Source organism: Gavialis gangeticus, unplaced genomic scaffold, assembly GCF_001723915.1.
Source record: "Gavialis gangeticus isolate Ggan-Ray unplaced genomic scaffold, GavGan_comp1, whole genome shotgun sequence".
In the NCBI taxonomy this organism is placed as follows: domain Eukaryota; kingdom Metazoa; phylum Chordata; order Crocodylia; family Gavialidae; genus Gavialis; species Gavialis gangeticus.
This window is the reverse complement of record NW_017729031.1, coordinates 91463834-91490949: the sequence shown is the minus strand read 5'-3', so window position 1 is coordinate 91490949 and position 27116 is coordinate 91463834. Positions and strand designations below refer to the sequence as shown.

At 39.9% G+C, this 27116-nt stretch overlaps 1 protein-coding gene across 7 annotated transcripts in view; it reads left to right on the top strand.

The window, feature by feature from the left end:
• HDAC4 (histone deacetylase 4) overlaps positions 1-27116 on the top strand; it is a 481696-nt gene that overhangs the window by 414599 nt on the left and 39981 nt on the right. For all 7 annotated transcript variants that reach the window (XM_019523379.1, XM_019523376.1, XM_019523374.1 and 4 more), the window contains 6 exons: positions 1709-1755; positions 14935-15042; positions 16420-16475; positions 17625-17712; positions 21551-21670; positions 24297-24394. In XM_019523379.1, the coding sequence (XP_019378924.1) occupies positions 1709-1755; positions 14935-15042; positions 16420-16475; positions 17625-17712; positions 21551-21670; positions 24297-24394 (517 nt within the window). The remainder of the gene's footprint in view (positions 1-1708; positions 1756-14934; positions 15043-16419; positions 16476-17624; positions 17713-21550; positions 21671-24296; positions 24395-27116) is intronic.

Sequence of the window (27116 nt, the reverse complement as noted above, 5' to 3'; positions counted from 1 at the left end):
AGTTTATAGGCAGAATTACCAGGCTAACTACATTTTAAATTTTAAACTACTTTATACTTTGATCATCTTAGACTATCCCAAATTTCTAAAAAGGCTTTGCACATTCTCTGTTAAGATTCTAACTGCTTCTATTACAACCCACCACGGACATTTATCTAACCTGGTAAATTTGACCAGGTTGAGCTTTAAGTAGATGTGTTTTAACAGATGATAAAGGTGATGACTTGCAAGGAAAGCTGTGCATATCTACTCTTTTACATGTTTCTGCCACACTTGAAAGCTTTGTAATGAAGTGTATATTCTTGTCTGTTGTCTCACAGTTTGGGCATGTGTTTAAACAGTCTTTAAGCTTGGACAAATGAAGTTGTTTTAAATTGTGTCCTTTTGGAAAGATTAATATTAATAATAGGTCAATGTTATAAATGGAAGATGTAGCAGGAGGTCTTATGGAGGATGATTCACATGCTCTTTCTAAGGATCTAATCGCACAATTCATTTGACTTACAAAATCAAATTAATTGTACAGTTGTATTAACCTCACTTTCAGTTGAAGGAAAATATTATGTAGCTTATGTATGAGGTTCATTTTATCTCATTGTGATCTTCAGTCACTAAAGTGTGCTTTCCACCATCATTTCATGATTTTTACCATTTGAAGGAAGTGTCTTCAAATTTTGTTATCTCAGTATAGGCATATTAGAATAACAAGATCTTGACTGTAGGAACATTTTGGTCAAACCTGCTTCCTGTTGGCTGACAGCTCCCTAAATTTAACTACCACTAATTAATATCAGGTAAATGGATCCAAGGCTTTTATTGAGTACATATGTATGTATATATCTGTGTGTGGATGCATGCATACGCATTTCTTTTCGTCACATGGCTATCTCACTATAGACATAGCTAGACACATTGTATATATAATAGTCACAAAGTGCAATACAGTTAAGTATTTTATTCTTTATTCAGAACACTTGAGAATACATTACATAACTCTAGTATTCTGAGGAACAAATAATATTACTGATGTATGTGCAGAGAAAATAACAATAACATTCTCTTCAGTTCACAATGTCCTCCACACATTTTTTTCCATTTTTCTGGAATCTCTGATGTTGGTTTTGCTCTTCTAGTCTTAAGCAACCCATGTTGTTTGCTAACTGATTGTTTTTTGTGGCATTTGTCTCTTAATTGTGCTGTATGAAAGTGCCTAATACACTCCAAAATTCTCCAGTAAACATGTGAATTTCACTGATAAATAGGGTCTTTATGCTTTTAAAATCCTTCAGATGAAAGCAGTAGGACATAGTCACAGCTTTACTCCCAGCAGAGATGGTTAGTAGTTATTGTTTTCATTGCTACTATTTCTTTTTCTATAAACAAGACTTCAGTGGAGCTGTTATATATAATCAGTATGATTGGCTGAAATGTAGGAACAGCATATAAACATTTATGAAGGCGTGTATGGTTTATATGAAGCCTTTACATTTAGAAGGCTTTTGAACAAGTACAACTTTATATTATACGTATGCACGTGTTGAAATATTATTTAGTTGTGTGTTTTTCTCTGACAGTTTAAACACATGCAATAATAAAACCAAAGAACATTACCGTGTTAGAAAAGGATCCAGCATTACCATAAAATTGGACCAAAAAAACCTGTGAACTTTGCCTTTTTGATGACTTACTGCTCTCTTTTTTTCCACAGGTTCTCTAACATCAATGTTTGTCAGGCTCCCTTGTGGTGGTGTTGGAGTAAGTATTTTCTTTAATGTGTAAATAATGTCCTGTTTGTTCTCTCAGTCCCATTGGTAACAAAAATTGTTGCTTTGCTTTCCACTGAGCGGATAATTGCAACCAGATGTTATCCATAAACGGGGTCCGTCTGAGGTGCGGGGTTGCACTGACAGCCTCACGTGTTGCTTCAAAAGCAGTGTGAAAGTTTTAACTATTTTGAGCGCTGAAATCTTGTGCGTGCTTTGTCTCTGTCTTTTAGGAAGAGAAACCTCATTTCCCAGAGAATGGCGGTTAATAGCTTAGATTACTACATTTTAAAGTAACTATCAAATTAAAAAATGAGCTCCAGATGCATAGCAAGAAAGAAAGATGTACTTTTTATGTTGCTCATATTGTGTAGGCTGTTTCTTCTGTGTTTTTTCTTTGTTCCTCAGATGCCTGCATAATAGTGTAGGTGAAAGTATTTTAGTAAAGAATGGTGATTTAAGAAACAATATTTAGCAAGCTCTTGCAAATAGTAGTTTGCTGTGTTTGTTCCTGCGATGCAAGACTGTTTTAGAATGAAATGTCTTGTAAGGAACACTGCATGGGGGAATTGCAGTCTTCAGCATTTGGCATCCTTCAGTTTGGGCTTTAAGACAATGCTGCCTGAATTATGAGAGAGGTGGCTAAAATATCTATCCATCCATCATGTATGAGCAAAAACATTCATTTTCAACAGTCAAAATTCCAAAGGAGTAAAAGGAATTCTTTCTGTTCCCATAAGGCTATATATATAAATAAAATAAAATATCACACTAACACGGTGAGTTGAAATTTAAAAGCCTGAGGTTCCTTCAAGGCAGCCTTTTGCTATAAAGATTCTGTATAGGGTGACATAACAGAAACTAATCTGGAAGAAAAGAAAAGACAGAGAATGAGAATAGACAATAAAAGGCATTGTGTTTGAAACTTCACAGTGGTAGTTCTTGTGCATAATTGTAACTCACAAGGTTGAATCTGGAGGTCTGGATTCTGTTATGGAAATGAAACAAAATTGTTTTCTTCCTGAGTCTTTGCAAAATGACTGCTTTGAAAATTATCCCGTCAAAAAAGAATAATCGGCATTTATTCATACCACCACCACCAAGCACTCCTAGAGATATTTCATTTTGTATTGTAAATATGCTTCGGTATCCTAATTCATGGCAAATTTTTGGCTAGACTTTAAAAGGTTTGGATTTACTCTGCCCTGCAGACAGGCATGCCATTCAAAGTAAAAATTATCAATTGCAAATGAAAAATGAATGGGAACTAGGAGAGACAGCGATTGGGCCGAATGCAATCCCAGAAGTCTTACATTAAGTCCTGAAACAAAAAGAAACCCCATAGTGTTGGTACTACCGATCCTGGCAATATTCTGTAGATAATTTAAGCAGTATACATACTCATGCAGCTAACTTCCTGATGTCAGTTGCCTCAAAGTCTTTTTAAATGTAAATATTCAGTAAAACTAGTCTCTTTGCTTCAGCTGTTCACTAATTCAAACATACCAATGTTATCATCATATAGAGGAAACTCCCAAAATACGTATTTTTGCTTTAATAGTAATTAACGACTACATGTTAGCCAAGATTTTTCCTAAAATGATAGTTCTTTAGAAAAAATCTCTCTCTGCTTTTCTAGTTAAATAGAAATATTAAGCCTATTATGCAAGTAGTCTTGACACTGAGGGCCTTGTTACATGGTAGGTTTAGGCAGCGTCTGAAGCTCTTAACTCCAGGACTGGCTGCACGTTAATACCTTTTAAGTGGCTTAAAGCACACATTATTAGAATTAAAGTTATGACACTCCAGGGCAGGATTATCTTCAATCTGCCTAATTGTATTCCTATTTCATTACTGTGTAGCTACTTACCACAGCTATTCTGCCCAAGTTGAAATCCTCTAGTATCCCAAAATGTAATGGTCCCTCCTGATTTAGGGCGAGCAGGCACGCTGGAGCATAGCGGAGCCTAGGAACATGGGCAGAACGAGTGCCACAGCCCAGGAGTACTCAGCAGCTGCGGCAGCCTCCCACTGCCACCTAGACTGGCTTTGCTCCTGCCAGCAGCAGTGCGGGGAGCAGGTGCCACCCGAGCTCCGGAGAAAAAGGTATCGGGCCCTTTAGAGCTCAGGCAGTGCTTGGCTGTCCACCAGCCCAGCCAGCAGGACACGAGACAATGGGTACTGCCTATGCTCCGAGGTATAATGGATTGGGCCCCTCAGAGCTCTCTGGTCTTGCTGAAAGTGACAGAGCACCTCCGCACTGAAAGTGGGACCCAGGGCCACTTCCCTGGGTCTCTCTGGTCTTGCTGCAGTTGACATGGTGATGGGCCTGCTGGCAGAAGCAGCAAGCAGGTCCTGTGCCTAGTCCTGCCCCTGCTCACCAAGCCTCTAGTAGCAAATCTCAGCCATGCAGGTGAAGGATAGTCAGAGCAGGTTTTTTACCTTATTCTGTGACTCCACTAAGATGAACAGCACTAAGCCAGTTACCCTGTAAGCCAAACAAATGTTAAGGTCTAACAGGGCTCGAAGACTTAAAACAAGTAGGGTTTATGGGGAGGGGATGGGGTGCTGATTATCCCAGTTTGTGACTTGCATCAAAACAGGAATGAGACAGTCCTTTACACATGCAGCTTGAATAACTCAAACTAGCTGCACGTGCGGCAGATTAATAATTCAAAGTAGCTGCTATTGTCCTTGGGCAAAATTAATTCTGATACGTTGTGGCCACTTAATGTGGGACAATGGGCTTGTCCATCTGTAGGATTCCAGGATGAAATGCTTTGTCCCAGGAGAAATCCAGTGTTTGTTTTCAACCTCATTTCCTTAATGTGTGTGTGTTCTTTCTTTACATTTTAAACTCACTTTTAGATTGTTATACATGGGCACTTGCAGGAAAAAAGGTGTACAATGGAAACGGTTGGCTACAGTCCATCAAAATACAGGGTCTTCATAAAGTCCTTGTGCACAACCTAAGTTATTAATGTTTAAAAGTGCACAAGGACTTTATGAAGACCCTGTATTGTATATCTAGTTAAGTATATGTACAGGATTTGCTTAGATCCATATCTGTGAAAAGATTATTTGCCTCTCAGTGCAGTGCATCTTGGTATGATGTTGGTGTGCTTCTACTTGCTATATTAAAAAAAAAAAAAAAAAGGAAAAACCATTTCCTGTGGCATATTGATTTTGTATGATTTATAGTTCTTATTACCATTTGCTGAGGAGTATTGCTTTAAGAAGTTATATGGTAGCATTGCACTGAGGCTACAGAAAGGTTCTTGCAGTATTTGATATGAAACAATGGATTTTCTTCATTTTAATATGAATGTTGTTATAATCTCAAGGCAGGTAAAACAATTTAATGAAATATTTTTCTTCCTTTTTAAAGCAGAAATCAGTGTGAAAGCATTAACTGTTGAGAACTTTAGTGAGAAAGAAATGTTTTCTGCAGCAAAGGGTGACAATATCTTGAAAAGTTTCATTAGAGGAAAATTACCAGGAGTTTGAATATAGTTTCCTGTTGAACTGCAAGCTCATTATTAAAGCATGATCTCTAGTTAAACCTGGGTAATTGCATTCTACCTAAATAAATTACCCACACGGTTTCAGTTAGGTACAGTGTCATTCTCAGTGGTTTCAGGAGTGGAAGTAATTTAACTATTGTGAGCTGTTAGAAATCTGCTGTTTTCTACCTCAGTGGTGGATGAAATATCAACTACATCTAGACGTGAATTGTAAGTGATTTAGATTACAGAAGGCACAGATAATGCTTATCAGAGTTAAACATGAGTTCCAGCTCCATTTTTCAATTTCTCATAACTTTCTAAAACATCATGGGTGCCAATGTATTAAGGCTCTCCATAGCCATGGAAGAAAGGGCAATTTGCTCCTTCATCCAGAATTGTTATGTTCTTTGGCTTTTTGTTTGTTTCTTTGTTCTAATAAAATGGCTTGGATTCAGGCTACGCTATCTACCTTTAACTGAAAAACATACTCACAGCAATAAAGCAGAATGTCGGATACATTTGCTTTCTAGCTGGTGAAAACCAGTAGGGTCTCTGTTGCTGGACAGTATGAATTGATTTTCTCCAGGTGATAATGGTTAGCCTGATAAGTCCCATATTTTTTAAATCGTCTGATTACCTGAGAAGTGTCATCTCACCCATTTATGAGAGAGAGAAATTTGTGGGGGGGGGGAGTTGTGGTAGTATTCAAAGTCCTCAGTTTTTCTGTCCCACAGTTGGTCTGATTTCAGATGTTGACATGGGCAGTGGGCTGATTATATTAGTGTGTCTTCCTGATAATGGATGAAAATCAGGTGCACATATTGCTACTTCCAGTTATGAGGCTACTCTTGATTGCCCTGAAAAAGAGATTCTAATCCTATCTCCTTCCTGTTGAACATGGGAAGAAAAGTGAAGGGGGAATCAGCTATACAGCCTTCTATCTAGAGATGACATTGTGCTCTTTCTATTTCATCTACATGTATGGGACTGCTATGTGACTGGCTGAGGTCAGAGGTTGAATAACTAACCATGGAGACTGGACCCATACAAGATTGAGATAATGTCTGTCAGCAAAAAAGTGGGGTGAGGAAATAACCAGAGATAATATCAGCTACTTCAATTAAGGAAGTGAACCTAATGTCAATTCACAATTTGGGGTCCTGGTAGAACTTGGGTTGCTCCTGGATGCGCAGTTAGAGAGACCCATACTTGGATTGATCCTAAGCTTGGATACTCCTGTTATATACCTCTTCACAGTTAACTGTGCCTTAACCACCTTCAAGGTCAGTTGCTTTAATGGACCTTTCAAGGGGCTATAGCTTCAGTCTACCAAGAAACAATCCATTGCAGAAAAATATCTCCTGTTTATGTCAGCCTAGAGATTAGATTTGGTGGGTGTTCTATCCTGTGCATGGAGCTAATGACTAGTTTCCAGATAGTTTAGATCCATACAGACCTAAATGGAGAGAGCTCTTATTTGTCTGCCTCTCATTATGTCTTGATCACTACAGTTCTGTTCAATACAGCTGCATGAGCCAATAGCCCCTTTGATCAGGAGGAGGGAAAGGTCAGTACCTTGCTGTTTTCACCAAAAATGAAATTTCCAAAATCTTTTGTCTTGGTCAGAACCTAGAGGTATTGACCTCTAGTCAGTTTGTTGGAAGGGATAAATTGAAGGAGAAATTCATTGATTTCACAGACATGAGGGCTGGAAGGGACTTCAGAAGATCATCGAGTCCAGCCCCCTGCCCCAGGGGGAGAAAGTCAACTAGGGTCATAGGATCCCAGCAAGATAGGTGTCCAAATGTTTCTTTAAAAAGTCCAGACTAGGTGCTTGTGCCACTTCTGGAGGGAGTCTATTCCAGGCCTTGGGGGCTCAGACAGTGAAAATGTTTTTCCTTATGTCCAGCCTAAAATGGTCTTGGAGAAGTTTGTGACCATTTAACCATGTCGTCCCTTGGGGCTGTCTGGTGAACAGGCTTTCCCCCAGATCCTGATGTACACCCCGTATATGCTTACAGGCAGCCACTAAGTCGAATTGAAATAACTGAGGGTGAGAAGTTTTATTTTTCTCTTGTGACAAATATAACAGTCAAATAGCCTGATATGTGGTGTCTTGATGAGGCTTGTGGTGTACAATAACTCTTAGTAATTACAGGATCTCAGAACTATTTACAGTAAGAAGTAACAGTTTTTACTACTGTCTTTGCAAGTGTCTTGTGGCTGACTTGTTCATGTTCTGCCACCTGGACGTTCCTGCTAACCTCAGATAGTCTTGCAGGATACCACACTTCTTGGCCACTCTGTATGTCCAGGAAGACTTGCTGGGTGTCACAGGATAGAAACATGCTAACTTATATAGGTTTTATTCAGGATTTGCTGCTATCCATGAAAAAGATGACCTTTCAGCATAGGAGGGGTCACATACCATAGCGTGGGTCTTTATTAATGGTGGTTTTTCATGCAGTTCTTAAATTATAATAAATGAATAGCTACTTTGCTACTTTCTGGGACTGGACAAATTTTCTCGGTGTCATTTATACTTAAGTTGTCCAATGCATTGCAGTCATGTTCCTTTATGCAGTCTCATTTTCAATATACTGTGCATAGAAACAGAAGCAGTGTTTGCTGCTTCTTGCCCCCTGCTCCATCCTTTTTCCCCAATTCCCCAGTCCACCTTTTGCACAGGTCAGGGATGCCTGGGTGCCAGTTCTTGAAACTTTGGATTTTCATTTACTGATCTGCCTTCCTGTTATCATTTTTGATCCAACACGTTGGGCATTAACACAAGGTATATTTAGCATAATGAATGACCATGTTGCTGAGATAAGTCTGGCCATCTTGTAATGTTTTCTTTATTGTTATGGGGTTAAGAATATTTTTGTAGCATTCAAAGAGGTACAAATGTCAGCAAAGATTTTAGTCTAATGTCCTTTATAACTACATGGCTGTTACTTAGTGTCAGATCATTGCTTTTCTCTTCTCTTCAAGAAACTTCTTTCCCTTTCTGTTTGGAGTTGTGGTTAACATATATACATACTTGTGCTCCAGCCTCAGGCTGAGGATCACCAGTCCTTTGTGCGGAGGCACACACAATTGCTCGTGTGTGTAAAGCAGGTTACCCATTGGTAATATGTTTTCGTTTCTTTTTTCAGTATTTGGATATGCTCATATTTCAATCAATATCTTATTAAGGGAAGTGGCAAAAGGCAAGGATCAGATGACACAATGGAAAAAAATCAATGAAAATTATGGTTTGTCCGCATAAAAACATTGGTTTGCTTCCAGAAGTGCAAAAACATTCTATTACAAAGCCAAAGAGAAATAGACTCTAGGGTAAATTTGTCCCTTAATATATTGAATATATATTCAATATATATATTGAAATGGCTTTCAATGTCTTTCCCATTATTGAAATGTGTTTTAAGAGAGAGCTTTTGCATCACCTCAGTTAACAAAAACAAAACTTTTCCTATCTGCAAGCAGGTCCAGTCTGAGCCAGAAAAAAGCACAGGAGCAGATATACCAACAGATGTGCGCTCTGATTTAAGCAGCAGTAATATTTTCCTGCTAATCTTTGTTGCTGTAGCAACATCTGTTAGTATAGTATGCAACATTTTTAGTTAGAAACGTTACCTTTGCTGCTGTGTACTGTATGCCCAGAAGTTAAGTACTAAGAAATTATCAGATCACTTTATAGTACAACAGGATTAAAAATGGAGTTGGGGAAAGAAAATTTAAAAGTATTTCAACAATTTGCAGAAATGGTTTCGGCATATGTTATATCTTAATGCTTCAGAAGGTCAAATGACCTGCTGTTACATGACTTAATAGTACTTTCTAAGACCTTTAAATTTACTTTCACATAGAACTATTTAGATTTAAGGCTTATCGGATTTTCTTTACGCTGCACTGTTTTTTCAAAGTTTTTGTGTTAATTGGATTTTTAAACCTCAGGTAGATTATGTAAATTCTTCAAGGCAAGAAGTGTGTGTGTGCGTGCGTGCGTGCGTGTGTGCGCATCTGCTCGCATATCCCAGCCCTGGACCAGTTACATGTTCAATTCAAGGTGCCATACAGAACAGCCATAAAAACATTTTACATTACATGTGAAATGTTTTTATGGCTAGTTTGTCATTTTCTGGCACTGTAAATTGGGTGCATATGTAGTACACTGGCCATGTAATGCTGCACCTTAATTGGAACATAAATGTAGTGTGTAGAGGAGGCCTCAGTCTTGACTAGCTCAGGGGCCACACAAGCAGCTGGTGTTAACCAGTGAGCCACAGACGTATGAGCCCCAGTGAATTGTAGCAATACTGCAGTTCAAGGAAACACTAGAGAAGGTAACTGCATGTGTTGCATATGTTGTCTGGTTCACGATTGCAGAAATAACCTCTCACCACTCTATCCCCAGTGAAGACCAATGGCTCAATGTGTAGTTGGGAGGAAGTATCAAGTGGCATTCCCCTGGGTCTGTCCTGGGTACAGTATTGTTCAACAGCCTCATTAATGGTTTGAATGATGGGATTGAGCGTGTGCTTAGTGGATCTGCAAATGACACAAAATTGGGTGGATGGCAGGGCTAGTATCCAAAATGACCTGGATAGACTAGAAAAATGATCTGCAATCAATCAGGAGAGTCAGCAAGGGCAAGTACAAAATGTTCCTAACTTCCTATTTAAAGTCTTGTTTGGACAACTCTTTTGCTTCTGGTGATTTAGCAGTTCATCTATAGAATAACAATAGGAGAGAGAGAGACTGGAGAAATGGTCAGCAATCAATTTGATGAGATTCAGCAATCACAAATGCAAAGTCCTGGACTTGGGATGGGATAACTGCATGCATAAATACTGACTGGGGAATGACTGGCTAGGCTGCAGTACTGCAGAAAAGGACCTGGGGGTTACAGTAGATCATAAGTAGAAGATCAGCCAACAGCGTGTTCTTGTCACCAAAAAAGACAACAACATACTGGGTTGTATCAATAGCAGTATCACTTGCAGATTAAGGGAAATAATTCTTCAGCTCAGTTCACCATGAATGAAGGCTCACCTGAAGTATTTTATCCTGCTTTGGGTCTTACACTTCAAGGAAGATGTGGACAGACTGGAAGGAGTTCAGCATAGAGTGACAAAAATGGTTAGAGGCCTGAGAGAGCTGAAAGAACAAAGGTTATTTAGTTTGGGGAAGAGAAAACTGAGGGAGGATTTGAAAACCGTCTTCAAATACCTTAAAGGTGATTCTAGAGACAGGCTATTCTCTGTGTCCGTAGAGGATAGGACTGTGAGCAATGGGCTGAAGCTGCAGCAGAGGAAATTTAGGTTGGAGGTGAGGAGGAACTTTCTGGCTATGGTAGTGGTCAAGCATTGGAACAGGCTGCCTGGGGAAACTGTGGAATCTCCATCCTTGGAAGTTTTCAAGACCAGATTAGATAGATACTTGGCTGGGATGATGTAGTCAGGGCTGATCCTGCCTTGAGCAGGGGGCAGGATTAGATGACCTAGTGAGGTCCCTTCCAGCTCCACTTTCCTATGAATCTCTGTCATTTTCTATGAAGGTCTGAGGTAGCTTGTTAAAGAACCATTTGGTTCTTCAACAAAGCAGCTTGTTGTAGAGGCTGCTTGTGGTTCAGCAGCCTTAGTCTGAATGTTGCTGCTTTAGATGTTGGTGGAATACAGTAGGGCAAGGACTATTCACCAGCAGCCTGAATGGCATGTGCAGCTTTTTGAAGTAATTTCAGTGCCAATAGAAGACTTGGCTCATGTCTACTTACTCTTTTCTTTAAATGCCTCTCCAGAGACATTTACGTTTGGGAAGGAAGATGCTAGAAAAATGGAAATATCAAAAAAAATGCTCTTAGCTACCAAGTAAAATAATGAACAAATACTTAACAAGTATCAGTTGCCCAAGTGAGCCCTGCTGCCTGCAGCATTTCTGTGCCTGTGGTGAATCCACGCTGCCTTACAGTATTTAAACAAATTCCATAAGGGAGTAGAAACTCTTGTGTTTTCACCTGTGCAGAATCTCACTTCTCAGGAGAAAGTCCATAGCCCTTTTTCCCAGGAAAAAAATAATTTATATCATTTGCAAAAGTTCAGCTGTCTTGGGGAAGCAAATGGCTGTGAGTTTCCCCGCTCCTTTAGAGTTTCTGAACGTTCATGTAACAGGCGTGGCAGCAACTTAATGGGAATAGGAGGGATCACATCACACTTTTGCCAATATTGTTCTCCAGAAAACAGGTTTGATGAAGAGACAGCTGCTTCTAAACCAATAGCAGTCACTTCAGAAGCAGGAAGGGCCAGGTTTCCTTAACACAATAACATCATCCAGCCCAAAGAAAGAGACAAAACCAACAGTTACCTATCAGCAAAAGGCAAGAAATATGTTTCCCTATTTCTCCATAAATTCCTTCCAGATGGCAATGCTGATGTTCAGTCCTAGCAACTCCTGTGATGGCAGCAACATCAAAGAATTCACAGGCAAGGGAAGCCAAGTATACTCTTAGTAATGAACTTCAGAAATCAAGAATGATGGACAGGTCAGCAGCAGCCCATACACCAATAGCATCAACTTCATATTTGGAGAGGAATCCAGATCATGGCTGCATTAATAACATTTTCCATTATAGTAAAGTCTGTGCCCTGATGCAGTAAAGTAGTTTTGATGATTTCAGTGAAACTGTTCAAACTCTTACGGTTAAGATGATGATTAAGTGCTTTGTTGGATCAGGGCCCAGTGGGCTGCAGACATTCACTGTGGGAGAGATGGCTGAGTATTAAACTCTTAGCTCATAGATGCCTATGTGCAGGACAGAGAAATGAACAAGTAGGATACAGCAACAGACACCCATCATTAAATCCTTCTCTTTGTTTGATGGCTGAGTATAGGGGATTAGGGCACTGTCCTTGAAATTAACTTCCAAACCAAACAAGATTTTTTTTTCAGTATTTAATTTCTCTCTGTAAAAATAACAACTATTCCAAAACCACTTCTGTCTTGCCCTCCTCATTCTTCCTGCAGCACTGTTGATGCACAAGAGCTTGGCTTGTAGTGGCATCAAAATGCCTGTAATTAACAGCTTTTGCCTCAGATATTTGGTTATGTTTTGGGATAGGAAGCTGAAGCTAACAATCTAGGGAGACCTTGTGATTCCACTGGATCTGCCTGATCTTACTATCTCCTTTTGAATCTCTTCACTCTGTACTTTTGTCAAATGTCCCAATGTCTTGTTTACTGATTTTTAGGGAAGATTCTCTCTCTGGTAGCCTGGATCTTTAAAACATTTTTGAAAACCCATTAGAGTTAATAGACTTTAATTTGTTGTTTGAGAGTTACTGAACTCTGGTTCTGATAAACTTCTTTGGAGGATGGACTTCCTTTGGAGCTCTGCTGTTGTGGAAACATGGAGATTTCAGTTTCAGAACTAGCATTTAGACAAGACTTGAAACTACTATGGTAGGGCCAAGTGGAGGGTGGAAAGACTGTCTCAGCATCTTGACATCCTGGAACATTCAGCTCTTTAAAGATCACCACAAACCACTCCTACTGCAGCAAACTTAAATACAAGTAAGATTTAATTGGTAAGAATGAAACCAGTATAGCCAGATTACTTGGCAGGTCTGTCTGCATCTTGTGGTACTGAAGTCTGAAGGTAACAAAGACATGAGTACCTATTACAAGGTCAAGATTCTGAGTCTGCCAAGCATCTGAGCAGGTACCCATTCTCACTACATGGTGGGGACACAACTCTGTCCATTATTATAAATATTTAGTCCAGGTTCCCACTCTCTCAAGTGCACAAACTAGCATGGTCAGGCCTAATGGCTTCCCACAGATGTCAAGAATCGAGGAAGAGAAAGATGAAACCATTCTGAGCTCTACCAGTAAGAGCGGCCAGTTTGCTAATCATCACCCTTAGGGATCTCTTTGGGAGGAAAAGCAACCTCAGTAAAGAGCCACTTTCCTATGGTCAGTGGTATGTTGAAAGCATAGGGTAGGTGCAATACAATAAGCATGAACAATTTTTGTCAACATTATCTATGGCTTAATGACAGTAGTTCTGTCCCTTGTTCTAAACCCATATTGAATCAATGGGCAGAGAAGTTACTGAAACCTAGCTAGCATAAACCATCTCCACCAATTTAGTAATGGAAACAATGTGCTTATTGGCAATAATACTGTCCAAAGAAGCTAGGCTTTCCCTAAATACTGCTTGTTGCATATGACTGGAAGCTTGCCCTTGCAAGAGGGGTTCTTGGCAAATCTAATTAATAATGGGCCCAATGTTTTATGTAGTCCATGAATGAGCAGTATCTCCAAGAAAACTCAGGAAGCAAAACTGGACAAACAATACAGGTAACCCTAACCCATTGTTTCAGCTTCCTTCTAAGATTGTTGCCCCAAAAATGCTCAACCTGGACCAATCCAGTCAGTTCCACCTGAAAAAAAAATTGGGACAGTTTTCACTGCGAAACACTTCACACTTACCCTGAGACTTCCTACAGGTTGAAAAAATTCCATTGGTCCAGATTTTGCAGAGGCCATGGCTAAGTAGACATGGCATGTTTTGCCTTCATTATTGAATACAGATAATCTGGGCCACTACTGAGTGGATGTAGAGCAAATCTTCCCTCACCAGTGCTTCAGCCAGTAAGCAAACCCATAGAAATCCAAAGGTTCCTTTTGTCATCTTCTATTTAGTACATCCATTGTATTATAGTAAAACAAGGCATATTGTCACATACATGTGAACTAATATTGGTTTTGTGCAGTTGTATAGTTTGATGTGAAAAAAGCCAACAATTCACACTTTGTGTTTAAGTTAGAACATGATCTTGTATAATAACAAACAGCCAAAGAGTTTCTAAGGAATGCTTTCCTTTTTTCCCCTTCCCTGTCTAAATTATGCGTTTTCCAAAGGAATTTGATACTAATCCTGTCAAATATTTGGCATTTGAATTAAAGATCTGCAGTTAACACCTAGACATTGATGGGTCTATTGTTATCTTAAACTAGATAGTTTATTTTATAATTTTATCTTGGAATTATTTGTAGTGTAAATCAAGCAAAAATAGAGTGGACAAGAATTTTAAAGACTGTCCACCTTGTTCTTCATTGTTGAGTTTCCTCTTTAATATGTTTGGCTTTTTAACATTATCTTAAAGTTTTTTATTTGACCTTGGATTAATCGTTCCTAAAAAAAAAAAAAAAAGAAAGAAAGAAAAAAAAGAAACTATACTATAGTAATGTGAGAGAACTTTCAGAATTTACCTTTTATGCAGGCCCAAACTCCCCTCCTTGGTTTTGCTATACTGATCCCTTAGTGCTGCAGAGCTATTAGAAGTCCATTTCTTTTCAGTTACTTTAGTAATGGGTGGAGGAAAAAATCACCATACTGGCATCAGCATTGCAGTTAATGCCTACCTTTGCACATGGAGGCAGAGGTGCACACCACCAAAACCTTTGATACTAGCACCCTGCATTACTACCAGGACTATTATTTATGCTTATTTCAAGTCATGGTGGATCTGGTGCTTGGCATTGTCAGGATGACTGCTGCAAATATAGTTACTTATGTTTAAATAGTTTGTAAAATCAGAGGGTACATGTTCATGCTGTGCTTGTTGTTTCTGATGACTGATTTCTGCTTACTTTTTCAATAGGTTGACAGTGACACAATTTGGAATGAGGTTCATTCATCCGGTGCTGCTCGCTTGGCTGTGGGTTGTGTCATTGAACTTGTTTTTAAAGTGGCCACAGGAGAATTAAAGGTTGGTATGCTAATAACATTTAGTTCTGATATAAGGCTATTGATGGAGACAGATAGCAGAGCCAGGTCCAAAAAGGGTCTGGATAAATTCATGGATGACTGATCTGTTGAACAGAATGGTTGGAGATGTTTGTTTCCTCTGGCGTTTCTAAACCAATAAATGGTGGGTACCAGGGAAGGTATTGAATAGGGGATATATAGATCATTCTAGACGAGGGGTACTCAACCTCTGGCCCGCAAGCCAACTTCAGCCTGCAGAGCCATCATATCTGACCCATGGGGCTCCCCACAGTTCTAGAAATTTGGTAGCGGAGGAGTGGTGGCTATTAGTACAGCCACTCTCCCCACTGTCAAATCGCCTTTCCTGTGTGACTGGTTAGATCCAAGCTACACCCCTCCCCCTGCAAGCCCAGGCCATGCTTCCTCTACCCCCTGTTTCTGAATCAAGGCCAGGCTATGCCCTCTCCCAAGTTGGGCTGTACACCCACTTCCTACTCTGCAGGGCCCCTTCCCTCTTCTTGCGGCCTGGTTAAGCTCCTTTCCCCTGCAGGACTGTGTTGAGACTGGCCTACCCCTGACCTTTCCCCCGGCCCTCCATGCAACCATATGTTGCCTGCTTTGCCTTCTGGGCACTGGATCAGGAACGCCGGCTGGATCTTGCCCACAGGCAGACCAGGCACTGCCAATCCAGCCCACAGGACAAAAAGGTTGGGCATGACTGCTCTAGATCTATCTGGTTCAATATTTTCCCTCTATAGCATCCATTTTTGCCACTGTTAGAGACAGGATACTGGGCTAGATGGATGTTTGGTCTGAGCCGATATGACACTTATGTTATTAGGGCTCTGTTCAAGAACCACCGTATGAAATTTATGGTCAGTGTTATACAGAACATCAGACTAAATTATGTTAATAATTTCTTCTAGGCTTGACTTAAAAAGACCCTTATGGGCATCAACAAGTGAACAGAAATTTCTTAATTATGTTTTAAGGGTTAATTTAAAAAAAGAAAAAAAACAAAAAAGTATCCTGAGTAGTCATGGTTCCATTGCCCGTGAGGGCTTTGTCATTGATAGCAATGGAACTAGATTTCACTACTGCTTTTTAAGGGGTGTTATTTCAGAAACTTTGATTTAAAAAACTAGCTTCCAGAAATGTCAGACTGACTGTGTCCCTTAAACTAAACTACAAGAAAACCAGCATGCTGATATAACTTTGACTAGAAACCATGACAGTCCATCTGAGAAATCAAAAACTATTGAATAATTCAAAACTAAATTAGCAATTCTAAAAACAATGTGTGCGGATATTACTATAAGAGTAATATTTCTTTGTGTTTGATCTTCCCTTCTGTATTCTTATTTATTTTTGTACGTAGAATGGATTTGCTGTAGTTCGACCTCCAGGTCACCATGCAGAAGAAAGTACACCCATGTAAGTGTCTGTGTGCGCACTAATTGGCTAACTTTAACTTTTATAGCCATTAATGAAGAGAAGTGTGATATAGAGCTAACAAATGAATGTTGGCTTATTATAGATGGTTTTTTTGGAGATTGCTATGCAACACTATCAGATTCCAAGTGCTTTGTAATACTTTAGAAGCAGGAAAGATCCTGATTTCTTATTTAATAAGATCAGCATTAGAATCATACCTAAGAATATTTGTAAAGCCCTATTGATGCAAGCACTTCCATCATCCATATCAAGTGTTTATGTGACTGACAGGAGATTTGTAAGTGAAATACACTGAAATTTCCTTTTTAAAATGGAAAAATCAATAATACATTACTTAAAATACTGTATCGGCTATAACAGTACCCTGGGGGTTTGACATTGGAATGTTAAAAAATAATAATAATAATGTTTTCACGAAGTAAACAAATGAAGTCGGGTCTCTTAAACTCATTTAGTTTTGTAGGGTTTTTATTCCTACCAAATTGAAAGTGTTTTAGGTTTGGCCAATTCCAAATCTGGCTCTAAAGGTAAGAGTTTAATAAAACATTGAACAGTATGTCTCCTTCAACTCTGTATATAATTTATTGTTTATTGAACTAGTACATTCCTGGCTTTTGTCACCAGTGCGTATGTCTTTGAGCGTTTTAATATTGTTTTGGTGTGAGATCAGAGAGTAACTACTTCTGAATTTAAATCAGCAGTGTTCTGAAACTTCTCTGATCAGGTCCACTGCATTTCTTTTAACCTTTCCACTCCAAATCAAAATAAGGCCTTTCCCTTCTTTCTTTGTGCCTACACTACCATGGTCCAACTTGAGTGAGAACACTGAAGCTTTAGAAATTGGTGAGTGGGCAGTGAGTATACTTCGAGAGCATCTTGCAGAAGAGAGTTTTGGAAAGTATAAAAATGTTCACCATTTCCCGTGAGATCACTGAGTCACCTGCTGGTGTGGTGGGGGGGTTGTGTGTAATTGAGCACACGTGTGTCTGTTAGGGAAGAAAAAAGAGTGAAAGCAATAGAAATTTCTTCCTACTGTGTTATGTCTCAGATGATAAATGTATTAGGACCAAGGCAAATGTATAATTAACACCCCTTTTTCCCCCTCTCTCTCCCTCTCATTACCTCTAGGGGGTTTTGCTATTTTAATTCTGTGGCAATTGCAGCCAAGCTTCTCCAACAGAGACTGAATGTTAGCAAAATCCTTATAGTGGACTGGGTGAGTAAACATTTATTCTTCCAAAAGTAGCAATGGAAGCTTTTTGTCAATTTCTTTAAAAAAAAATAAAAAGGAGGTCCAGGATTTATAGCTTAGTGAACAAAATCTGGCTCTAGTTTGTCAGAACAAAATTTCCCTTTTAAAAATGTGTTTATTTGTAGTAAACATTTCCTAAAGGGCAGTCTCAATTTTTTGGCAGAATTTGACAAATTCTACCTTTTCCCCACCTTCCAAGGTAAAGCTTTAATGCAGATAATTTCCAAAGATGGCTACCTATGCTGGGTGCTCACTTTGGGATCATAGGTCCAAAACATTATTTCCATCCTAGTACACTCTCCCGATGAGCAGGGATCCTGGTTTTCTCAGTTTTTAAAAAATCCAAAATTCCCCGATTTTAAAAAAAATAAATAAATAAAAAAAATCAAACTTTGAGTAAAAAATTCAAAATCCATGTTTGTCCATGATTAAAATGAAACACTGCTAAATGTGTATATGTGTGTGTGTATATATGTGTATAAATAAATAAAATGTGTGTGTATATACATGCACGTGTGCGTGTGTGTGTGTGTGTATGTGTGTATATATATGTATATCTATTGAACACAATGTTTTATTGAAATATTTACAATTTAAAAGCAGTTTGGAAGCCTACCAGTGCCTCAGTCATTATAATCAGGGATCCTGGTTTTCTCTGATTTAAAAAAATCCCCAATTTTTGGTTAAAAAAAAGTAACCCCAAATCCAATTTTTCCATGATTTAAATGAAACACCACTGATATATAGAGATAATGATGTTTCATTTTAATCATGGAAAAATGTGGATTTGGACTTAATTTTTTTACTGAAAATTGGGGATTTTTTTAAACCAGAGAAAACCAGGATCCCTGATTATAATAAAATAAATTCTATATACCTATATATTTTAGCATTTGATTTCAGGTTTTTTTATCATGGAAAATCAGAGCCCCCTTCTCTCACCAAGACACAGGTACAGCTGTGGCTGTCACTCTAGCTGCTTTGTGATGTTGAGCAGCAGTGGCGATGCATAGGGGCTTTACGGCGGTGCACGTGCACCCCCTAAGAGCACTGGTGCACTCCCTGACAGGCTGCACTCCCCGCTTAGGCGACAGGCAGTGGGGGCAGGCAGGAGCACTGGTGCCCCCCATGCGAGTGCTGGCTGGGGAGCGGGAGCACTGGATGTAGCACCGCAGCCACTTCCGGAAGCACTGCAGCCGCTTCCCTGTCAGCATGATCGGCCACGGGGGCTCCCCCCCACCCAGTCGGTGAGATTGGCCATGGGGGGACCCTGCTGAAGGTGGCACCAGTTGCCCATGCTGAGCAGCCCCTGATATGCTGGTGCTCTTCACTCCCAAGCTGCAGCCCCCACCCAGCCCTGCCAATGCCCCTTACTCCCAACCTGCAGCCCTTGCCTACTCCCCCTTTCTCCTGGCAGCAGCTTCCCCCTGTGCCAGAATGTGGGTCCAGCTGCGGGTATTCCTTCCACCCCCCCGACACGCACATGCACACGCACTTTTTGACATTGAGCAGCCCTGACATGCTGGCACCCTTCTTCTGCCCATCTGTTGCCCCTTACTCCCAAGTCACAGCCCCTCCCAGCCCTGCCATTGCCCCTCACTCCCAACCTTCAGCACCTGCTCACCCCCACTTCTTCAAAACAGCAGCAGTACTCCCCTGCACTAGGACACAGGTCCAGCTGAAGTTGTCCCCCTTGCTGCTTTCTGGCTGTGAGTAGTGCCGGCCCCTGCTGTTCTGCTCCTTGTGTCTGTTGGCAGCAATAAGGGCTGGGTTCACGTTTTGCAGGATCCTAAATAAGTTTATCTTTGGCTTGAGCCCCCACCCAAAAACCTGGGACAACTAGATTTAAACTAGCATGTCCCGAATAAAATAAACAAACTTCTCCCTTGCAAGCAGTGTACCAACAAAAGCCAGACTTATTATAGGAGAAAAGGGAAAGAAACACAAAATACAACCTAGAGCACTTTTAAACTCTAAGTTCTGTATAGTCCAGCCCCACCTGGGTTTTTTGCTCTCCTCAGCCTTGCTGGTGCCCCTGTTCCCACTAGGACCTCCACTTCCCCTACAGTCCTGTTCAGAGTCCACCAGAAGTTACCTGGCCACTAGCAGACTGTCTGCTCTGTCTTCTGGCTGGGGCTTATAGACTGCTAGTCCCACCTATAGAGGGTCATGTGACTAGCCTGATTGCCAGCTGCTCCCCCATATCCTGGCTCCTGGAACCTGATTCACATTCTTTAGGGTGACTTATGCACTCTTTGGCATCTTTTCTTTGAATGTGATGTCCAGAGGATGACGTAAAAATTCGGGATGCATCAAAACATGAGTCAGTGTGTAGGACTCACTCAATTCGTAATTGCATTTTCTTTTCTTGGAAAGCTCAAAATCAAGTGTTTTCTGGAAAAAAAAGCAAGCAAGCTCCAAGATTTTGTTGGGGATAAAAAGACAAATTGCTGGTTCCCAGCAGAAAATGTGGGAAGCCGTCCCACCCAAGAGAAAACTGCAGCAAGCCCTACTGGAGCCTTGAAACACAGGGGGCCCCCCTCAGCCCTGCCAGTGCCCCTCATTCCCAGCCTGTAGCCTCCTGGACCCCCAGCCCTGCTGGAAGGGGCCTCCAGCTCTCCAGGCCCTAACAAAAGTTACAGGAGGCAAAGTGAGTCTGAACCAGCCCTGGTTGGTCTCAGATTCTCTGCCCCTGCCCTCACTCCCTCCACCTCCAGAAAGGGCCTAGGCTTTCCTGCCCTTTTTGCGAGCAACTTGTTGCAGACAGGAACTTTGCCAGCCACAGGGCAGCTGGTTGCAAAAGGGGAAACCTGAAGTTTCCCACTTTGAAGGGGAAAATCTGTATTTTTTGTACAGAAACAGAAAGCCCAGATCCCTGATTATAAGTTAGTTAAGGCACAAAAATTTACAGCCTTGACCAACCTGCCTTGGCTTAAGCAAGCTCTGCATAGGTTAACCCCCCTGCTGAGGGCTAGGGTGCAGTGTGTGCACATTTGAGCAATCATGAACACTGGCAAATTTCTCTGAATGATTGTTTTTTCAAAAGTTTGCAAACCTTCATTTGGATGTCAAGTGGTTGATTTAGGATTGGGGTATGACAAGTTATCCAAGTTAGGCAAAGTGTTCTAAAATAGCTTGCTATTAGGTCACTCGAGTTTGTAAGACAGCATCAACAGATACCGTATGCCTTGTACAGAGAGGGTATACAAATTAAAGTGTAAACATATTTTCCTTATGGCCTTCCACATGGACACACTTTTCCAGTGTTTCTTTACTCTTCCTTTACATGTCACTGTTTGTTTGTATCAGAATTGCTGGAACGTTTGGAAAATTATGATAATTTGCATCTGAGCATTAACAGCACTTCCATAGGGGAGCTGAGCTGTCTGGTTGTGGATTTTGCCTTTTGTTGCCGTTCATTGCACCACTTTTAAATTGCCCTCCCATATAGCTTAGCCTTCCCATTTCGGCATAGAGCCTTAAATGGATGTTTGCTATGCAATTAATTAATCTGAATTAATGTTCTGATTTATAGTGATTAAGATAATGCCTCTAAAACGTCCATATAAATCCAATTATATCCAAAAAAATACATGAACAGAAGTTGGGGGTTTTTTTGTTGGTGGTGGTTTTTTTAATTTGTTACCTTATCCGGATATGTTAAATTGAAAATAGAACAAGAATCATTTCAGTTATTGTAAGCTGCTTAATTCAGGTTAAAAATATATATATCTGATAAATTTTAATCTGTATTATTACTGATGTACTAATCCTTCTCATGTAATGCAATCTTTCCCCAAAGGATGTACACCATGGAAACGGTACTCAGCAAGCTTTCTACAATGACCCTAATGTTCTTTACATTTCACTACATCGCTATGATGATGGGAACTTCTTCCCAGGCAGTGGTGCTCCTGATGAGGTAAGAATATTATTAAACATAATACCTGTCCTCCACAGAGTTTGCTATGATAGGTAGAAACTGCTGTAGTTGCAATTCAGATTCATTGACAGAACTGTGGGGACCTCCATCCAGGAAGAAATGTCTTGGCAGATGCCTATTGAAAAAATTTACCATCTGTGTGTGTGCAAAAGAGTGAATTTTAGTATTCTAAGAAAATTACATTTAACCTTTAGCATGGCTTGCAAGAAGGAAGATTTCTTGGTAAACAACCATGGTTAAAAAGTCAGGATCAATATAATTAAATTCTCTCCGGTCAGTATTGAGCGATCACTTTTGTTTCACAGAATAAAGTCAGTTGTCCCAAGCTGCATTTCTGTTTACTGGAGAATATAACTCATTGTGCATTTTAGTGCTGCCATCTAAACAAGGCAAGTGTTTTGCGAAATACTATAGAAATGAGTTTATAGTTCCTACATGTGCTCACCAGTACACCACATGAATCTGAATTCCTGAAGAAAGTTAGCAGTCTATCAGTGCTAATAATGCTCAGTAATAATGTAGTGCCCTTGTAATAATGCCCATTCATTACTCAGAGAAGTGTGCAACATTGAGAACAGTTTTTGTTACCTTTGGCAAGCTAGATATGAGATATTTTAGCTACGGAGCGATTGGAATTATCAGACAATGTCCAGCAAATGCTGCTAGAATCCCAGAAGCCTTCTACAAATGGGCCATGCCAATTAAAGTGGAAGTATTTTTTTTTCTTTGACCTTGCCAAGAGATACCCATACTAATATTTCTTTCATTCTGTACTGAACTGCATCCTTCAAGAAGCAAAGTTTAGGCCTTCTCTTTGAAAGAGTACCTGTGAGCTATTTTTTCCTCTTCTCATTGTTTGGTGGAATCTGTTGTTCATTCTCTTACAAGGGCATACTTATGTCTCATGTTGTTTTCCGTTTTCCTAAGAAAATACGGTTGGCATGAAAATGCATTTTTGTTTTAAAACCCACAGTAATTTGCCTTCCTTATAACAAACAAGCCAGAAATTATTCATTGCACAGAATTCTGTAGTTCTTGGTTTCCAACCTCATTGTAAGCTGACCTCATTAAACAATACTGGATACGTGGTTTACCAGAATGGTCTCCCAGAAAATATTTGCCACCAACTCATTCAGTGTTTTGACTTCTTATTTCAGTTTGCTCTCAGGTTATTTGCCTCTAGTTTCTGATCAGTTTTGCATAGAATTGAAACTAACCTCTGTTTAGCAGGTATAAATAGAGAGAAAAGCATATAAGAGCTCATGAATTTATCTGGAAACTGTTCTATATTTAAATAAAGTAATTCTTATTAAACACAATAACCTGAAATGCTTAATATTTTACCTGACTCCATAATTTTGAATAATACTGGGTTAAACAAAATTGTTCCTTCCCAACAGAGATGCACTTACAAATGTAAATATACATATATATATATACGTGCGTATGTATATTAATATAGTTATAAATAAATGTATTCAAAGTCCAGTTGAATAATTTAGCTAACTTTATTTACCCTGAAGCATTATAAAAAGAGCTTGAAATGTCTTAGAATTTCTTACCCTGCCCCTGCTTTACTGTTTTATCATCTTGCTTGTATATCACAACTGGATCAATGGCCAGCAGTTTTGTGGGAAAAGTGTAACTGTTACTGTAGGCCACAGGAGTACCACAAGACCTTAGATTTTTGCAGGAGCCACATTCATGCTGACTCTTGAAAATAACTTAATAACCTAATTATGTGTTAGAAAATTTAATCTGGGTTTGAAAGACATGTCATCCTAGGCACTAAATTATATATTGTAAAATAGGGCATGTAAAATGGCGTTTTCCAAATGTTTTAGGAATTAAAAAGTATATGTTAGTCTCAGCTGTAATTTTAATGTAGGCAGTATAGACCCACATGGTTTTCCAACAGCTGGTATTTACTGGAATTTAGTCGAAGAAAAATTTGAAACTAAAACTCTGTTGTTTATCTCAACTAATGTAACTGCCTGTGCAACTGTATAATACTTCTACGTTCATATCCTAGATTAGCCAGTATTAGGTAGCAATAATATGCCAGAATTTTAGTTTTCATTATAAAATGGAGGCTTACATTTTTAACCAGATGTGTTACTGTAATACCCTATCACAACTGTCACCTATAGTGAAATTTCACACTATAATGGGGTGAGCAAGTGGAAATACAACTTTCATTTACTACCAATACCCATTTATACCAATTACTTTCTATTGGCTGGAATATATTCTTTTCACCAGCAGAGGGGGGCCTCACTCTGGATAAAACCAAGGAGTATAAAATACATAAAAGTCCCATATTTATTTAGGGACTGTGTTCTTAAGTAACATTCATTCCTTAGTTTACCAGTGATCAACTACTTCATATTCATTCATAGTGCTTGCATAGAGTTAAGCATGTGAGAGAATGCGAAAGGTTTGATAATTATCTCCTTTTTCTTGATCTAAGAAAGACTAGAGGGGGAAAAACTCAGTACTGCATTCATAAACTTTTAAATTGGGAATAGAAAAAGCAAATATGGCAGACTTGCTACATCAACAGAATTTTCAAAAATTTAATTCAATATGTTTTTCCCATCTTTAGGTCGGCACAGGACCAGGTGTTGGTTTCAATGTTAATATGGCCTTTACTGGGGGCCTTGATCCACCAATGGGAGATACAGAATACTTGACTGCTTTCAGGTAACATTGATGCCATCCTTATACAAAATTCAACTGAAATGAGATCTTCCAGTAGTGAAATCTCTCCTCTTTTCTTGGAGGGTTTTTTGTGCACTAAATGAAAAATATAATTCCCAAGTCATTGCAATTATTTTGTACATATATAGCTGAGGCTAAATTAATACAAGAGGGATGTTCTTAACTATTAGGCTATAGACAGACGTCACATTTATTCCTCCATAAAAATTTTTATGGAGACACAAAACCCAAACAAACAGATGTTCAGATGCCTCAGGTTGCATCACAAATGCCCAAAATTGTGACCACAGCAATTTGTAGTAATAGTTTATGCCGCCTTTTCATGGCAAACATCTGCTTGCTTGTGGTATGGGAGAGCAGGCAGCTCCAGCCACTCCTCTTTTCCCTAGAACTTTAAAGGCACATCAGCGACCTTGAAACCAGGTAGCAGTGGTAGAGGGTCTAAGTAACATGCCAGACATTAAAATTAATGTAGGATACTTTTTCGCCACAAAGAAGTTTCACTTCCAATTTCTGTGAGGCAGGTTAGCCATTTTTATCAAGGGATAGATTGCTTAAACATGTGGCATATTATGACTCAACATGTAAAACTTGTACTAATTACATGACAGATGTAACAATCTGCCATGAATGTGCAGAGTAAAGGGGAATGGGGTCCAGAATGGAACAAAGCATTGTTCTCTGTTTCAGGGTTGAATGTCCCATCCCTAACACTGAAGACCTTCTGCTTTAGCTTACTCTGCTTACCTGTTGATACCCATTCTCATTTGTTCTTATTCTACATATGCTCTTGGCACTTAATTTGGGCTTGTGTTAACCCATTTTGATTTTTCACCTCAGAGAAGATGAGAAAAAAAAAGAGCCAGAGCTCTGAGTAAGAAATGACCAAGTTGCATAAAAACTGATGGGTTTAAATTGCATAAATAAAATTAGACCATTTTGTTTAAACATTTTTGTTTAAATTGAATATAGTTGAAAAGAAAAGCTGTTTAAAATTGTAAATTGACACCTTACTGCTAAGCTATTACAAACTTTTATTCTAAATAAAAAATAATAAATCATACGTGTTTGCTTCTGAAATGGGGAAGACACTGATTATGCCACAGGAACTGGAGTTTGCTAAAGTGCTGTACCAGCTTTTGACAGCAGTAGTCTATTTTTCATGTTCAGAGTATTTTCTTCATTACAAGTAATTCAATTCAGTGACTAGTTACTCAAAGTTGAGAATCCAATTGCAATTTGATAGTATAGGAAAACTTGTTTTCCTCATCTGATTTATTGAACAAAAACTAGGTGTGTGAGATTCAAGGGTGCCACACAGTATTAGCAGTCTTAGGTGTGCAAGTGATTCACAGAATAGTCAAAGATTTCAAGGTGGAATCTATAGTGTCAAAAAAAGACCACGACAAATCTGACTTAAGGGTGCTTTCCAACAGAAAAAACGCTGTATTATTTTTCCTTAGTCAAATTATAAATGAAGTTAGTTTTTTAAATGGGGTACCACTAAATTCACTTGGAGTACTGTATCCGTTTTTGGGCTTCACACTTCAAGAAAGATGTGGACTGACTGGAAAGAGTCCGGAGAAGAGCAACAAGAACGATTAGCAGTTTGGAAACTTAGGAGAAAAGGCTGAAAGAGCTATGGCTATTTAGTCTGGAGAAGAGAAGATTATGAGGAGGTTTCATAACAGTCTTCAAATATCTGCAGGGCAGTTAGAGAGAGGATGGAGACGGACTTTTCTCTGTGGCTGTAGGGGATAGGACTAAGAGACATGGCATCAAGTTGCAACAGAGAAAATTCAAGTTGTAGCTCAGGAACAGCTTTTTGACTGTAAGGGTAGTTGAGCATTGAATCAGGCTGTCTAGAGAAGTTGTGTATTCTCCATCCCTGGAAATTTTCAAGAGCAGATTAGGCAGATACTTATTTGGGATGGCTTAGTCAGGGATGATCTTATCTTGAGCTAGGAGCTGCACTAGATGCCTTGTGAGATCCCTTCCAGCCCTACTTTCCTATGATTCTATGACTTGCTCCATCTTGGAGGTGACTCAGTGTGGTCGTGGATCATATTCTTTCCTTACTGTCCCAATAAATTCAGTGAACTCGGTTATTTCTCTCTTTATTTCAGAGACTGTGGCTAGATGGGGCTGAGGTATGGGATAGTGCAGGATTGGCTGGAGGGCCACTTAAGGAATGTTAAGGAGCTGTTTTGTGGTGGGTTGGGGGGAAGGTGCTGACCCTGGGGGGCGGAAACTGATCCTAGCTGGCCCTAGACGCATCTGCCTTGCACCCACCACCAGGGGCATTAGATGGAGCACATGGGCAGGGTTTTCATGGAGACTGGCCTAGAACCTCTGTGGACAGGGTGCACTCAGCCAGGAGGGTGGTATTGGGACCACAGGTAGGGGCAGAGCAGTGTCCGGCATGGAGAAGGGCCAGGACCAGGATTGTGGGGCAGTAAGATAGCATGGCGCCAGGGCCCAGGGAAGAACCGCAATCCCCTCGCCACACGTCCCTGCCTGTGGAACTGGGGTTCATCACAGGGACGTGCAAGGAAAGGATCATGGCTCTACCTTGGGCCCCAGCCCTGCACTGTCACTGCCCCATGATCCTAGCCCCCGCCCACCTCTTCTGTTCCTGAACACCACTCCCTGCCTGTCAGTGGCTCCGTGCAGCTGAGCGCACCCTGTGGGGGGGGGGGGGGCC